This window comes from Rhinolophus sinicus, chromosome 15, assembly GCF_057876585.1.
Source record: "Rhinolophus sinicus isolate RSI-liver-muscle chromosome 15, RSI-T2T, whole genome shotgun sequence".
Taxonomy (NCBI): Eukaryota; Metazoa; Chordata; class Mammalia; order Chiroptera; family Rhinolophidae; genus Rhinolophus; species Rhinolophus sinicus.
This window is the reverse complement of record NC_142515.1, coordinates 84,706,878-84,723,685: the sequence shown is the minus strand read 5'-3', so window position 1 is coordinate 84,723,685 and position 16,808 is coordinate 84,706,878. Positions and strand designations below refer to the sequence as shown.

General features: G+C 46.8%; 1 protein-coding gene across 16 annotated transcripts in view; it reads right to left on the bottom strand.

Moving 5' to 3' along the window:
- EPS15L1 (epidermal growth factor receptor pathway substrate 15 like 1) overlaps positions 1-16,808 on the bottom strand; it is an 89,792-nt gene that overhangs the window by 24,200 nt on the left and 48,784 nt on the right. For 15 of the 16 annotated variants that reach the window (XM_019736823.3, XM_074337982.2, XM_019736828.3 and 12 more), the window contains exons 15-21: positions 16,509-16,706; positions 14,885-15,049; positions 9,700-9,823; positions 8,736-8,786; positions 7,501-7,637; positions 2,843-2,903; positions 1,970-2,052 (exon numbers count right to left, since the gene is read on the bottom strand). In XM_019736823.3, coding sequence (XP_019592382.2) covers positions 1,970-2,052; positions 2,843-2,903; positions 7,501-7,637; positions 8,736-8,786; positions 9,700-9,823; positions 14,885-15,049; positions 16,509-16,706 — 819 coding nt within the window. The remainder of the gene's footprint in view (positions 1-1,969; positions 2,053-2,842; positions 2,904-7,500; positions 7,638-8,735; positions 8,787-9,699; positions 9,824-14,884; positions 15,050-16,508; positions 16,707-16,808) is intronic. The other variant, XM_074337978.2, reaches the window with a different exon arrangement.

Here is a 16,808-nt window from a genome sequence, read left to right as displayed (position 1 = left end):
AGAGCCCACGCAGTCTTTACTTGGACACCTCTTGAAAGGGGGGCTTCGCTCATGCCCCCGTCCTTGTCCTAGATGGGCCACTGCAAGCTCATACTCCCTCTGACTCTGACCTCCTACAAGGAGAGGACACACTGAGAGTTTGAGAATCCAAAGTAAATCCTTCCTTGGGGATTGCTGCCACCGTGTGGCAGAAGTTTTATGATTTAAGGAGATGGTTTTCCGCCCACTAAGCAGGGATGGAAGCAGAGGACACACAGCTCCACTCAAGGAGCCCAGGCATGTGTCAGAGCCACTAAGGGACAGGCGATCTCATACCCAGGTGCTTTCTGGCCAATCCCAGACAAGATCCCAACCATCAGGGTGACGGTGTTTCCATCTGCGGGATGGAGGCTCTTTCCACCTGCAGCTTCCTGCCTGATACTGGCAGGAGCGAGGCCACAGAAGCACTGCTGGGCCCCTCCCTGCAGCGGCCAATGGGCACACAAATGCTCTGCCTCTCCCAGAAACTATGTGCTACCTCGCCAGTTATGCTCATGGGCTTCTTTGAAAACCTAAACAGAATTTCAAGTCTTTCTCGGAAGCCACGTGCCACAATCACACATGCTAACCACAAGCGTTCGGTGCCCAGACAATTGTGTGCTCCTGGCGATGAGCGAGCATGGAGCAAGCAGGCAGGGCACCCCGAGGAGCTGGCATGGCAGGGGCACTGGCAGGGATGAGGAGGGTGCTCCTTGCTGCAGGTGCTCAGCTCTCACATATTCCGGGGGCCCCCGTCCCCAGCCCCTTCTGCACCATCTGGCTGTGAGCCTCACCCACTAGGATATAAGATAGGGGGTGAGGGCTATATTCTACCTGTAGCCACCCCCACAGGCGGTGGTTCAATGGCAGAACGAATAAAGAAAGCAGGGTCCTACTGCTTTGTGGCCATCGCAAGTCTCCTTATCTATGAGGGATCTCCCCTCACCTGCCTGGGGGGCTGCCAAGGAGGAGAACACATGGTGCCGGAAACTGGGGCCTTAAGGCTAAGATGGGGCACATCTAATGATGCTTTCCTTAATTCTTATCAAAGAAACATATGCTCATAGTTAAAACCAAGGGACCCTAAAGTTTATAAGAACAGAAGACCCTCGGCCCATTACCTTTCCCATTCGCCAAGGCCAACGTTTTTTATTTCTTAGTTTCTTTCTTCTGGAATTTACCTCAGTATCATGGGCTTCTACTGTTAGTTCTTAATCTGTCCATTTCAGACATGATCTACTGACTTCTCGCTACATTAAAGATTCAGCTCTAACCACACCGTACCCACCGAGCCCCTCTCGACAGCGGTCTGACACCATCGGGGGCTATATTCACAGTCCGTTAACGTAACCAGACCCACACAGATACAATGTCCAGCCAGTGTGAGTGTGGTCTGTCTTGAACAGTTTACTTTTCACCTGCAGCTTTCTTCATTGAGCCCTGTTTCCAAATCCTTCCGGGGTTCTGTCCCAGGGCAGCTCCAGACACTTGGGGTACTTTCTCCAGACACCCTCCACCTGCCAGCCTGTGGCCCACGGTTCTCGCCTCAGCTGGCTGCACACCAGGCCCTGCTGCCTGCCTCCCTCCCAAGCCCTCTGTGCCTAACACCTTCTCAGGTTTGTTCACTACAGCAATGACTTTATCTCCTGAGATCTGACATCAGACGCCAGGAGGAGCAGGGCGGGTAGCCCGTGGCACTTATGCATGGGGAGGGATTGGGGGCTCAGGAAGCTTCATTCGGAGGGAGGGAGATGGGTCTGATCATAGCTATGGGCACTTTCCAGACCCTGTTCGCTTCCTCACAACCTTGTGTGAGGGTACATTGCAGAGTTTGACAGGTACAGAGGAAACATATATGTGGCGTTAACAACTACGCCTGGCAGCCACGACAAGACCACAAGAGGCACACGGACTCGGGCAGAGGCGCAGATCTCCACGGGAGGGGCTTTACCTTGGACATCTGGCTGAAGTCGGCAAAGCCCTCAGCACTACTGAAGGACCCACTTCCGAAGGGGTCTAAGGTTCCAAAGGGACCTGCAAGCAGCAGCAACAGAGGGAGAGTTACAGGGTATCCTGGGACACCTCCTGGGGTCAGGGGGAAGTGTCACCTCTCAGTACTCAACAGCCCTAGAAGCAGGAGATCCAAGGCAGTTGTGTTTCTTTGCTGGGGTCATTTCTTTGACGGGGTGATGGCTGCTGACCCGCTGGGTCAGGAAGGGAGGTGAGAGGGAGGAGAGGGGCTATTCGACAGTGACCCGCCATCCACACGATTGATGTGGGGTGGTCACCTGCAGGTAGAGACTTTTACTGAGCTTTCTCTTTGGTGAGGTGACTTGCCTCGAGTAACGCCCCCATGCCCACCTATGATATCAAACTCTATAACCAATGAGCGAAATGCCCGGCAAGGCAACAGGACCAGGCAGGGCCTGTTCCCAAAAGCAACGGGGAGTCTGCAAACGCTCCCCTTCCTTGATATACAAGCCAGTACCCTTGGTAAAACTTTGGATTCTTTTAGGAAAAAAAAAACCAAGGTACGAACCAAAGATTTACATGGAGGAATGAGTTAAGAGTACCTAATAATGCTGGGGTTAATCACTGAATTAATTCCTACTGCTGAGCTTCCTTTCCAGAAAGATGCTAGAGCTTGCTTAGGAAGATGAGTAGCTAGCAGGAGCTCTGGCCGAACTGCTTCAGGGGAGGGTCTGGGTGCCACTGACTAATGACATAAACACTGAGAACACACCCGTTTTGGAAATGAAAGCATTAACTGTGTGGGCTCCACTGCCTGAGGAAGAGTCAGAAGGAGAACAGCCATCAGTCTCACCTGATCCTTTTGAGGAGACACTGGAGGTTGAGAAAGGGTCACTGGATTCAAAGGGGTCGAGCTGAGTGAAAGGAGAGAGGAAAGAGTGAAAAGCAGTTCATTTGTTGCACTGTCCATTCATTCAACCACAAATTTTCTTGACATCTACGTGCACTGTATCTGGTGCTGGGCCTTGGGGAGGACAAATGACTAAAACTAAACCCCAGCAGAGTAAAATCCCAATAGACTGACCCCTCCTATAGATAAACTCTAGACAAAATCCAAAAACAACCAACTGCCTGAAGGCTCAGAAGTGAACCAAAGCAAGAAGGCTTTGGAGGAGAATTAAAACTTGGCAGAAAAAACACTACAGTTGACCTTTGAACAACACAAGTGTTAGGGGTGCTGACCACCCCCTACCCCGCTGCGCAGTTGAAAATTCACATATGACTATAGTCAGCTCTCCACATACACCGATTCCCAACCAGATCAAAATTACAGTTGACCCTTGAACAACTTATAAATGGAATAAGCGGACCCACGCAGTTCAATCCCATGTTGTTCAAGGGTTGACTGTACAAGGTTGATTTTTCCACTTTGAAAGCCACAGTCTAAGGGTACAGGGACTCCAATAAAAAATGCCATGTTTCTGGCCTGAAGAACAGAGGATGGAGGTCTCAGACAACCACAGCCATGGGAAAGAGACAGGGATCCAGAGAGGAGAGGAAGAGTATATGTGCTGCCGAAGCGAGCACAGAGAGGAGAGGAAGAGAATGAGAGCCCCAAATTCCATGATCAGCTCTGCCCAAGTCTCAGACTTACCCCTTGCAGACTGAGAGCAGCTTACAGCTAAGGCCACAGTAATGAAACTGCAGGCGAGAGAGGGAGACTTTGCAGCGTGAATCTCACCAAGGTAATGGCCTGCTGAAACGAAACCTCCCACACTCTTTGGAGGAATGTAACAGAATCCAGACTCCACAACAGAGCACTCATAATGCACAGGCTACTGACTCAACATACAAAGAATCAGAAAAATGTGGCCAATCTTCAAGGAAAAAGACAATCAATGGAACCAATCCCAAAAGGACCCAGATGTTATAATTCTCAGAGAACGACAACTTTAAAGCAGCAACAACTGTGCTCAGTGAGGAAAAGATGCTTGGGTGAAAAGACAGGAGATCTCAGCAGAGAAACAGAAACTATCCAAAAGAAACAAATGGAAATTCTAAAACTAAAAAGTTTATCTGGAATAAAAACTTTACTAGGTTAGCTAAACAACAGATGATAGAGAAAAAGGTAAGGGAAGACAGATCAGTAGAAATTACCCAATCTGAAGAAAAAAGAGAAAAAAAGCGTGAAAACAGAGCTCCAAGGACTTGTGGGGACGTGTAATCATAATCCCAAAAAGAGAAGAGAGAAAGACAATAGGGTAGAAAAAGAAAATATTCAAAGAAATAATGGCTGTAAACTTACCAAATTTGATGAAAGACATAATTTATAGATTTAAACCTCAGAAAACCCCAAATATCATACATACAAGAAAACCACATCCAGACACTTCACAACCACACTACACAAAAGAAAAGATAAAGAGACACTCTTTAAAGCAGCCAGAGAAAACAACATGTTACAGATGGGGGAACAATTATCAGAAAGACTGATGACAACCCATCAAGGACAATGAAGGCCAGAAGGCAGTGAAACAACACCCTAAAAGTGCTGAAAGGAAAGAAAATACTACTAGCTCAGGCACAAAGACTCTTCCAGAATGACAACAAAGTAGATCAGTATTATAAGAAGTGCCAAGTGAGTTCTTCAGGCTGAGGGAAAACGATAATGGAGAGAAAATCAGATCTTGAGAAATGAACGAAGAGTGTTAGAAACAGTAAATCTATGGGTAAAAATAAAAGGCCACTTTTTCCTCTGAAATTTCTTTAAAATATATACAATGGATTAACGCAAACTGTCTTATGGGGTTTATAATATATTTAGATGTTTTACATTCATAAGACAGCTATAACATAAGGGACACTGCTAGTTGTGGGAAAGTGGATAAATGGACCTATATGATTGCAAGTTTTCTATATTTTACATTAAGTGATATAACATTAACTACAAGTAGCCTATGAAGAGTTAAGAGTATATATGGTAATTCCTAAAGCAACCTCTAAAAAATAACGAGAAGAGGTATAGTTAAAAGGCCAACATATACATGAAAATGAAATTCTAGAAAAATACTCAAATAATCCAAAAGAAGGCAGGAAATGGGGAACAGAAGAACAAAACACACAGGTGATAAAAAGCAAGCAAATAATAAAATACTAGACTTAAATCCAACCATATCAATAATAACATTAAATGTTAATGGACTAGAAACCCCAGTTAGAAGGCAGAGATTTCCAGACTGGATAGAAAAGTAAGCCCCGACTACATGCTCGACACAAAACACATCCTTCATATATAAATACAAGATACGTTGAAAGTAAATGGATGAAAAAATATATTTGATGCAAACAGTAAGCAAAAGGAAGATAAAATGGCTACTTTAAATGTATGATAAAATAGATTGCAAGACAAAGATATCACCAGAGGAAAACAAGAAACTCTTTATAATGATAAAAAGGTCACTGCATCAGAAAGATACCAATAACCATACATGTGTAGGCAGGCACCTAACAGCTTCAAAATATATGAAGCAAAACTTGACAGAATTAAGGGGGATACAAAGGATAGAAACAATTCCACAATCAGATTTTAACACCCCCCTTTCAGCAACTGGAAGACCGAAAAAACACACACAGTAAACACATAGGTGACCTGAACAATACTATCAACCACTTTCACCTAATTGGCATTTATAGACCATGACACCTAATAACTGCAGACAGGCATTCTTCCCAATTGTATGCGCTATGTTTAACCACACAGACCATAAAACAAGTCTCAATAAATTTAAAGAGATTGAAAACATACAAAATATATTCTCTAATAACAACAGATTTTAATTAGAAATCAGTATTATAAGATACCTAGAGAAAAAACGCAAATATCTGGAAATGAAACAATATATGGTTCAACAGAGAAATCACAAGGGAAACTAGAAATTATCTAATTGAAAAACAATGAGGGTACAACATATCAAAATGTGTGGAATGCAGCTAAAGCAGTGCTTAGAGAAAAATGTGTAGCTTTAAACACATATTATAAAAGGTCTAGGCCGGCCCAGTGGCTTACATGGTGGGAACGCCGTGCTCCTAACACTGAGGTCACTGGTTCGATTCCCACACGGGCCAGTGAGCTGTGCCCTCTACAGCTAAGATTGTGAACAACAGCTCTCCCTGGAGCTGGGCTGCCGCAGACTGCTGTGTGCTGCCATGAGTGGCTGGCAGCCGCTGTGAGCCGCTGTGAGCAGCCAATTACTGACCGGCGACCGACTAGGCTCGTAACACCAGCGTGGGCCAGGGAGCTGTGTCCTATACAACTAGACTGAGAAATAACTGGCTTGAACCAGAGTGAGAGGGGGAGGAGGAAGAAAGGGGGGGGGGAAATGAAGGTATAAATCAATTACCGAAGGTTGAATCTTAAGATATTAGAAATGGAAAAGCAAAGTACTATAACCCAAAATAAGTAGAGGAAGGAAATAATAAAGAGCAAACATCAGTGAAATAGAAAACAAACAGAAGAGAAAATTAACACAGCCAAAAGTTGGTTCATGGAAGATAACAGAATTGATAGAGAGAGAATCGATCATCAATACCAGGAATGGAAAGCGGATCCCACAACAGGTCTTATAGACAGAAACGTTACAAATGAACCCCTGCCGTTGAGGAGCTCTGGGCCGGTGCTGCAGACGGACAGAGCCATAGAGAAGAGGAAAACCAGCGAAGCATAAGGTGGGGACAGAGATGCAGCCTAGAACACCAAAGGAGGCGGCTACAAACCACTCTCACATAGTCACACAAATTCTCTATTCAGTCACAAAAAGACACTTTTGCTTTTTAAATCCTAGTCGACACCAATGTAACCCAGTCTACTGGAGCTAACGTGCACAACACCTGGTTTGACAGATGCGGAGTGTGGGGCACACAATTGCCTTGCACACTAAGTGCGGCTACGCTGCACGCCTGGACTTCCTCCTGCAGTGATGGGGACCCACTGAGGCAGTGTGACTCCAATGTCACCATCCATGCTGTGCGTCAGGTAGACAGCACAGATGTCGTGTGGAGGCTGGGGCAGTGTGTGGGAGCGTGTGGTGCTTTGTTTTGTTTCATCAGGAGACAGAGCGTCAGGGAAAGCAGGCGACAGAGCAGAGAACACACCAGACAGGCCTGTGCTGAAGTAAAGGAGCACAGCAAGGGACAGAGGAATGAGAACTATTTAGGTCACAGCCCCCCGACTTGGGCTCACTGGACCACTGGATGTGACACCCTGCTTCACGGGACAAGCCCAGCAGGGACCCGCAGTACAGTCGTCCTGCCATCCAGTAATGAGACTCGCTTGGCCCATGACCCAGAAGCTGCTAGAGAATCGCCTGGCCTCGCACAGCCCACATGGTCAGGCTTAGCAAGCACAGTGTGAACGGCGGAGTCCTGACTCGGCCACTCAGAGGGTAAGGACAAGCTGCCTTCACACAGGCCGTGCTCACACATGTAGCACCGTCACCTTCCCGCGTCACTCACCTTTGAAGGTAAGGAAGGGTTTTTCGTGAATGGGTCTGAGGTAAATGGGTCATTCTTCGTCTGTTTCTTGAAGAAGTCGTCAGGGGCAGAGCCACGAAACGGGTCGCTTTCTTTGAAAGGATCTCCTCCGAAGGGATCTAGAAAGTGTTTTGGAAAGTGAGGAAAAGACTGCCCCATGAATGAACATTATGTTTAATGAAAGAACCAAAATATGAAAGAATACGTAACTGATGCCATTTATATGAAATTCTAGGAAAGGTAAACCCATAGTGACAGAGAGTAAGTACGTCAGTGGTTGCCAGGGCCCTGGGGACTTGCAGGTAGGTGGCACAGGGGAACCTTTTAGGATGATGGAAATGTTCTCTATCCCATGTGACTGTACACATTTGTCAAAACTCATCTCACTATATACTTAAAACTGTGAATTTTGTTGTGTGTAAATTATACCTCTCAATAATGCTGATTTTAAAAATAATAAACAACATTGGCAAATCCGTAGAAACGGAAAAGCAGATTATTGGTCGCTGGGGCCTGGGGGAGAGAGATGGGCAGTGATTGCTAATATGGATGGGTCTCCTTTGGGGTGAGAGAAATCTTCCAGAACTAGGAAAACAGGTGGTAGTTGCAGAATGTTGGGAATGTACTAAATGCCAGTGAATTGTTCACTTCAAAACTGTTAATTATGTGTTATATGAATTTCACCCCAGTAAAAAAAATAAATAAATAAATAGATAAATAAACAGGCAGAGTGAGCCCAACACCACGCCCACGGTGTGTTCATTCCCCTCAAATGTGGGATGTGGGTGGCTGGAGAAGGCGGGAAGCCACCTTCACCAGGAGGGAACAGGACACTAGGCTTTCGTGCAATGTAGATGGCCGTCGTCCCCAATACACACTGCCGCCACCCCTGGGATGTGTGGACAGCAAGCACTACACAGGACCCCTGGAAGCTGCCACAGGTGATACAAGCAGGCACAAGTGACCGAGTTGCTGTGGGCGTGTCCAATCGCCGGGCTACTAGGAGCTCCTTTTCTAGGCACCAGACTGTGAGGTGGGGGACAGCATCGCTGCCAGACTCCTTCAGAAATGAACCGCCCTGCTGCCAGGTGGGGGAGGGGGGGGCCTGGCAGAGGAGGCTGAAAGGTGCTTCCAGTACCCTCGACTCGAACGAGGAACAGGACTATATGAAGACCAATCCACGAAACGTGTCTTTTAATAAAGGCTTTTGTTTTTACCTGTGGAAGCTGTCTGTTGTTCTGCAAAGGGGTCGTTCTGGAATGGGTCACCTAGATTAGAAGAGAGAGGAACACTTAGCTCTACAGTAGAAATGACCCTGGCATGTCGAAGCGGGAGAACAGGGGAGGCCACTGGCTGAGGTTTTCCGTGGCGAGGACGTTTCAGATGAAATGAAAGGTATTGTTGGCTGCTCAACACGGGCCAGAGTTGCAGCAAATGTACAATGAGCCAGGAATTCATTCTTCTCTTTCTATGGCACATGTCACTCCTGTATCTCACCTCCCTCTCATGTCCCTCAGCTACAAGCACACGGGCCGGGGGCTGCCCAGTCCTCAGCCACAGTGCCAAACCTGGAGCCAGGATGAGCTCGGTACATCTGAGCCTCAGCAGCTGCCTGGTGCACCCTGGACCTAAGGTCCTTCACTCCAAATCTGAAACTGGAAAGGCTCCCGTTGCCGCACCCTGCCTTGGCATTTTTCTCAGAAACATACAGATAGCCTTCCTGGAAATAATGTTTTGCTCTGAAAAACATGGAGAAACTTAGGAAATCTTGTTTCTAGAAATTCTTATTCTTGATTCACATGTGGCTCTGGGTAAACTTGCCAGTTAAGACCTTAGATTTACGTGGGGCTCTGTCATTCATTAGGCAGTTTCATAATCATTACTACATCTGATTGTCTTACCAATCCTGCGAGGGGTGCGAGGAAGAATCTGCCACCCCACTGGTGGGAGGGAACTCAAGTGTGCAGTCTCAGGGCCAGGCCGTGAGCTCTTCCCACCTCAGCCCAGCGCCTCGGCTCTTTACTTAACTGGGTGAGGTGACAACTCAAGAGGCCCATGAGGCTCAAAGAATTCCTTTCCTCTTCCATTTCAGAGGGTAGTATCTCCCAATTATTCCAGATAACCCTAAATGGCACAAATTACACAGCCTTTCAGTGAGAGAGTGGATGCCAAGTGAGATACCTTTGAAGGGATCGGCTCCTTTAAATGGGTCGGATTTGAAGGGATCTTCTGCCTGGAAAGGATCCGGATGCAATTCTTGGGTGTTGTTGCTAAATAACAAGGCTTTATTTTTGAAAGGATCGTCCTAAAATTTTGTGAAGAGACAGGACAGGGATTTTGTTATTTCAGAATTAAAGAAAAGTACAGAATTCCAATACCTAACTTGTATATTTCCCCTTTAAGTGGTGTGATCCTAATGAGAATGACTTTTAGAAAAAATCATTGAAGATGGACTTTAGTTAATATTGTGTTGACAGTGATTCATTAGTCGTGATAAATGTACTGTATGCTAACAACAGGGGAAGCTGGGTGTGAGGTATATGGAAACCCTCTTTACCATCTTGGCAATTATTCTCTAAGTCTAACACTTCTTTTTTTTTTTTCCTTAACAATAACCCACACCCTTCGGACCAACTATAACACTTCTAAAATAAAAAGTTTATTTAAAAATCACTGAGTGGAAGCAACCCAAGCATCCATTGACAAATGAATGGAAAAACAAAACGTGGTACCATGTTTCCCCGAAAATAAGACCTAGCCGGACAATCAGCTCTAATGCGTCATTTGGAGCAAAAATTAATATAAGACCCGGTACTATATTATTATACTATATTATATCATATTATATTATATTATACTATACTATACTATATTATGTTATATTACATTATATTATAAGACCTGGTCTTATATTACAGTAAAATAGACCGGGTCTTATATTAATTTTTGTTCCAAAAGACACACTAGAGCTGACTGTCCGGCTAGGTCTTATTTTCAGGGAAACATGGTATATACATGCTATAGAATATCATTCAGCCTTAAAAAGGAAGGAAATTCTGACACCTGCTACAACGTGGATGAACCGTAAGGATATTATACTGAGTGAAATAAGCCAGACACAAAAGAACAAATACTGTGTGATTCCACTTACATGAGGTCCCTAGAGGATCAGATTCATAGAGACAGAAAGTAGATGGTGGGTGCCAGGGCCTGAGGGAGTTAATGTTTAATGGGGACAGAGTTTCAGTTTGAGAAGATGAAAAGTTCTGGAGATGGATGGTGGTGATGGCTGCACAACCTGAATGTACTTAATGTCACTGAACCCTTAAAGTGGTTAAGATGGTAAATGTTATGTTATGCATATCTGACCACAATTAGAAATTTTTTAAAATCATTCAGTCTGGAAAAAAGTCATATTTTTGGAAATGTCAAGAAGAAAATGTAACGAGCCACCCAACTGCAGCATGGGCCTCTTCAAAGGTGTGACCTCCCTTGGTCATCTTTTCTCAGAGAGTGTGTGGGCATTTTAGAAAATGCTGTTTCCACACCAGGGAGCACGCTGGCTATTTACATCCTGGGAGGAAGTGAGTGCTTATGCAGTTAGAATTACTAGAGCATACAATACTTTGCATTTTTTTTAAAAAGTACTTATTTCTAGAAACAAACAAGCATATTTAAATCAAAAGAAAAAGATCTGCTTTTGAAGAGCACATTTTTATAGTGGAAAATGGCCTGAAAAGGGGCGGAACAATATACGCGGGAACAATGCACTTGGTTTAGCAATACTGCGTGTATTTTGGTTAATAGAGACACATCCTCAGTGAAAACATGAAGGTTTCACTGTGATAGTAAAAAGCACAGTGTGCTCCCTGACTCTGGTGAATGTGTGGGCATCTGTGTGGCTGGCACACGAATCCATTATTCCTACTGACCAAAAGCAAATAAAAGAGCTGGGGCTTCTGTCAAAAAACAGACAGTGTTAACAGGGGAATGACATCAAAGGTACCAAAGGAAGATTCCTGATAAGGCTCCCACCATGTGGGCCAGTCTACCTGCAGCGGCAGGGCGGGGGGCGAGAAGGTGGGGGGCAGGATGGGTTTTCAGAGGCACCGGGCTAACAGGAAGCCACGGACTTTGGAAGAGCAAACCCACACCCCTGGTCTCTGATGAATAGAGAGTGATTTTTCTTACCTGGGAAAGGTTATCTGGAGCCTCCAGCCATAGGGCTTCCCAAGGTGGGGAAACCACGCCAGATTCTTAGGCAAGTAAGTACAGAGGTCTGCAAGCACCGCGTCTGGCAGCAGAGCGCAGTTCTGTACGGACGTCGTGGTGCCAATGACCACAAGATGGGTACCCAAGGAGCACCTAACGAGGCTCTCAGAAAACATGATGGAGAGGTCCTAATCTAAGGAAGCCTGGGGGCCAAGGGGAAATAAGCTTCTCACACTGCATGATGGGGCAAGGTGTCTGCTCCAGAAAGATCAAGAGGGATGACGATCTGGATGAAGCAGGGAGTTAAGAATGACAGCTTGGCCTCAGAACGGAAGCTTCTAGTTCGTTTTTAATTGGCACTGATTTACTAATTGGTTGGGTTTCTTTGTTTGGATTTGGTTTTTTAAATGTTTTCCATCGTTACTTGGAAGGCTGCCAAATACCAGTGGAGAATGGCAGAGAGAGATTGACTTTAGGGGCTCCAGCTGCGAGCCCCCTGAAATGAAAGTCATGTCTGCAATCTCTCTCTCAGGAGCAATGATGTGCCTGAGGCAGCTATTGCTTCCTCCCCTTCAAAGGAGAAGCCTCAGAAGACCCCAGCAACATTCATGTGGTTAGGGGAACCACCGGGGGTTTGGATTCCATTTCACACAGATTCAGAGCAGAAAACTACACGCCCCCTAGATCAGACACCATAACCTCCCCCATCCACTGACCACCTACCAACGAGCATTGAGCCATCTGCCAACTCGGGAGATGCAAGTGCAGCAGACCAGCACGGGGTGAGGGTTACATCCCTTGGCAGAGGTAAAATACCTTCGACAACGAGTTCAGTGACCAGTCTCAAGTTCTGCACTTCGTAGGAAATAGACTGTGAAACAGACAACTGTGAAAGGGCATTCAAGGGATTTCTGTGACATTCCTTCCTTTTTAAAGGGGGCTGGGCAGTGGGATGCTGGCGAACCAGCTCTCTCAAAGAGTCCTGATGGGCAGCGTCTGCCAATTTCTGGGGTGTAAATACACCATGGCTGATTTCAAGTTACAGGTTGAACAACCAGCTTACAAAATTCTTATTTAATAATCAGCGCTGGAGCTTCAGTAACACGGGCTCCCGCGGGCTGCTGGGGGCTGGATGCAACAGACAACCCAGGTTCTCAGGATGAGTTCTCAGCAAGGTTTAAGTCCGGATGACTTATTACCTACTTTCTACTAGAGACTGACTGAGTACCGACAACAAGGGCAAGAGGCCAGTATACTCTTGATCTAATGAGAGAAGCCATAACTATGGCCTTAAGAATCCTGTGCCTTTTGGAGAAAGTATCATGGAGTGAGAGTAACACTAACTCAGTAACTCTAGAAGCGCCCAGGCTTAGAAAGCTGTAGCTGCACCTCTTTGGTTAGACTATTCTCAGGGAACTAAACCCCTCACTTTCACCCCCCTTTGAAGAGAACTAAGAGCTCTCTCTCCTCTGGAGCAGTCTTAAAATGTTCAGGAGTAAATAAAAAGCCCTCTTCAAAGTGTTCATTAAGAAATGGAAACAAACCAAAAAAAATGCTTTAAAAACTGTATTTGTACAACAAGATAAATATAGTTTTTCTTTCAGACACTGGTTGCAAGTTTCTATGTAACATCTGACGTCAATGTTCCAAGATGAATCGACTATCATGTAAACATGGCCCTGCTTAGAAGACGAACAAAAATAAAAGATAAAAAAATCTGGGGGGGAGGGGAAGAAATCACTGGCCACTTGTAAACTGCCACGTCATTGCCAACTTTTATCCAAGGAAACCAATCTTATCAAAACCTGCCAAAGGATTTAAGAGTGAGGTGTTCCCTGAACTAGGACAGAACCAAACAAGCTGAAAGCCATGCGAGGGGACCAGTGACAAAGAGGGAAAGTAAGAGCAGGGCTGCGAAGCGGACAGACACACACCGAGGGAGCCAGACGCCAAGTGGGAAATTCTGCCCCACGCAGTTCATGAAGAATGGATGTTCGTAATCTATAGGCAAGCCGATACGGGCCCAAGAGCGGACAGAGAAGTGTCACCTGTTTACAGGTCCACAAGAATGTGGACTCTAAATGGCAGAGGGAAGCAGTGACAGCCAGAGATAGGAGACACATGAGAACATCACCAGTGTCTTCTAAGCAATGTGGGGAAGGAGGCTAAGTTTCCCCATAAACTCTTGGGACTGAGTACTTGGCTACTGAGAAAAGAAACATGTCAAGGAATGAACATAAAGAGCTAGTCTTGCAAGTGAGAGAGAGAGAGAGAGAGAGGCTGTATTATTACAGAGAGGAAAGGAATCCAGGAAGCAAACAGGGCCGGGAACAGAGGGGGAGCCCTGGAAGAGAGAGGCGCAGTGCAGGGTGAGCTGCTCAAAGCTCTGGGAGCGAAGCACAACACATCCATTGAGATCAACCGCATCCCACTGGCGCCCTCAAGAGCACAGAGACACTCTCCTGGGCCAGACTCAATTGGAAACAGCACGTGCCAGGTCTCAGGGCTACAATGGCAGACTCTGGTGGGAACAGGGGGACATGACAATCTGAGGAAAAAGTAACACTTGCTGGATGCCAGCACCCTGAGAGCCCACAGCAACCAGAGAGGCCGAGAGTCAGGATGTTTGAACTAAAGTGCTGAGGTTTCAAATGTAACCAGAATGTCAGGACACAGGCCAATTCAGAGGTGAGACAGCAATGTCCCAGGAGGGCTGGCATTTTTTTGATCTTTATCAATACATTTGATTTTCAAGGTGCTCCTTGTGGAAACAGACACACACACACAACACACATCCCTTCCCCCAATAGTGGGATGTGGGTTGCACAACATGTGAGATCGATCCAAGTCTGGTTAGGTTTGGGAAGCCATCCACATTTGGGTGGTTGGCCCACAGAGATGGAAGTCTTTAAAAAGTGGTTTTACAAAGGAAGCAGGCCTATCCCAGGCTTTGTCCCAGATGCCAGGATGGAGCGTGGCCACGTACTCAGGGCTGCAGGGCTGGTGGGGACTCTCAAAACAGCAGTGAAAACGAGAAGCACCCTGCACTTGGATAGAACAAGGCTGGCAAGTGCTGGACCAAGTGGGCAGGGCATTCTCAGATCCCAACGTGGGCCCTAATCCCAGGACTGGAATACATTTATTCAACCTTTACCATGGCTCCAAAACCGCCCCTCTCTGTCAGGGAGACGCCCTCGCTCAGGTCGGCTAAGTTGGTCAGGCTGGCGCCGTGGGCCCCATCGAGCACCTCGTCGTACTGTTCCAGGCTCCTGTGGGCTTCCTGCTGGCTCTCGTGCAGCTGGGCGAGCTTGCTTCTTGCCTGCACAACAAAGACATCACCAGCATCAAGTGGAGTTCAGCAGGGAAGTCGCAGGTGAGACCTTCTTTTCTCTGACCATCCAACCCCGAGCAATTCACGTGGGTAACTGAATTAGCCATCTAAGAAGTAGATGACCCCAGTTGCCACATTTACAAGAAGTGAGACAGCTCATAAACCAAGACAATGCCCTTCTCACAGCCCCAGGAGGCCTCTTTGTATCCCCAGCCCCTGAGGGAGGCGCCTGTTCAAACAAACATTTGTTGATTCTGAACGAACTGAAATTGGACAAAACCCAGATTTACAAGCTGTTCAAAGTGATATGAGACAGTCACTCTCTTTTATGGGATGTTTATTACCCCATTTGCTCCTCCTTGTCCTGGAGAAGGCACATGAGGCCCGGGAAAGGAAGACAATCTATCAAGTCACACAGACCCAAGTGTGTACCTTAAATGTCTCATACACACTGTGTGATCTCAGGCTGGTGACCTAACCTCTCTGTTTCCTCCTCTCCAAAGTGGACCATTGGAAATGATGGGTAAGACACCCAGGGTCTGGCAGGGTGGGCAGCAGCTACTGTTATTATCATCATTGTTACTATTACTACATACACTCACATGTTGGCTCCTATCTAGATTTTACAAATTCTAAGGGCTGGGGGGCAGGTAGAATTTGATTAAGATAATCCTATTGATATTAATTAACAAGCATAATTTGGGTGTTAAATCCCTAATATGTGTTTGTGATTAACTTTTGTCCATAAACTGGCAAAAAAGAGCAAAGAGGTCTCTTTAGTCAAGAAAGGAAGCACGAATAGCCATTCTGGTATTGCCGAGGGCATATGTCACCCCCACTCTGTAGGTGGGAGACCCAAGGACCAGCAGAGAATCCTACAGCCGTCACATACAGGGGAGCAGGAAAAGAGCCCTCCCTCTGCTGGCGAGCAGCACTGCAGGCCACGTGGCGTTTGCACCGGAGCAGGACCGGGAGGGGGTGGATGAGGGCCCCAAATCTGGTGACGCTCATTCCAGGGTGCAGCTTCCTTGATGTGACGGTCTTCCAATTGCGCTGGGACGGAGGCGCTGGACCATGTCTCTGACCCTGACTCTTCCGCTGGGGCGAGGACCAGGCTGTTAATTCGATGTCCCCACCCAGCCCCTGCCCACTCCCCGAAAAGGAGGTGTGCTCAGGCGGGGAAGGGGAAAGACGTGAGGCCCAAGTCAACGTGGTGCTGGGACATATGCTTGGGGTTCTCACCGTTTAACCTCCAGGCCTGTTTCCAAGAGAACATAATGCAAGTGAGGACACACGGGGCCTCAGCACAGGCAGTTGGCCCTGCCAGTCACATACACCGACATGACATGACATGACAGCTCATGGCATCTACTCTGCTTGGCAGAAGCCCCCAGAAGACGTCAGGCCACAGCTGGCCTTGGCAGAACCCCCCTCCCCAGGGAGATACCTGGTTGATTTCGTCTTGCGTGGACTTCAGGGACTTGATGATGGTTTCCAGCTGAACCTTCCCGGCCTGAATGCTCTGCTCCAGCTGGGTCTCTTCCTGCTGCAGCCGGTTCAGCTCCGATTTGGCCCGGTTCAGGTCATCCTCCTGGGACTTCAGGTCAGATTCCTGAGACTGGATCTGCGTCTTCAATGAGGAAATCTGAAACAAGATGAAATGTGGCTCTGGGAGAGAATTCTCAGTCCTCAGCCCTGGGTGGAGCTACCCCAAGGGAGGCTAGACACCTGGCTTCCTCACAGGCCC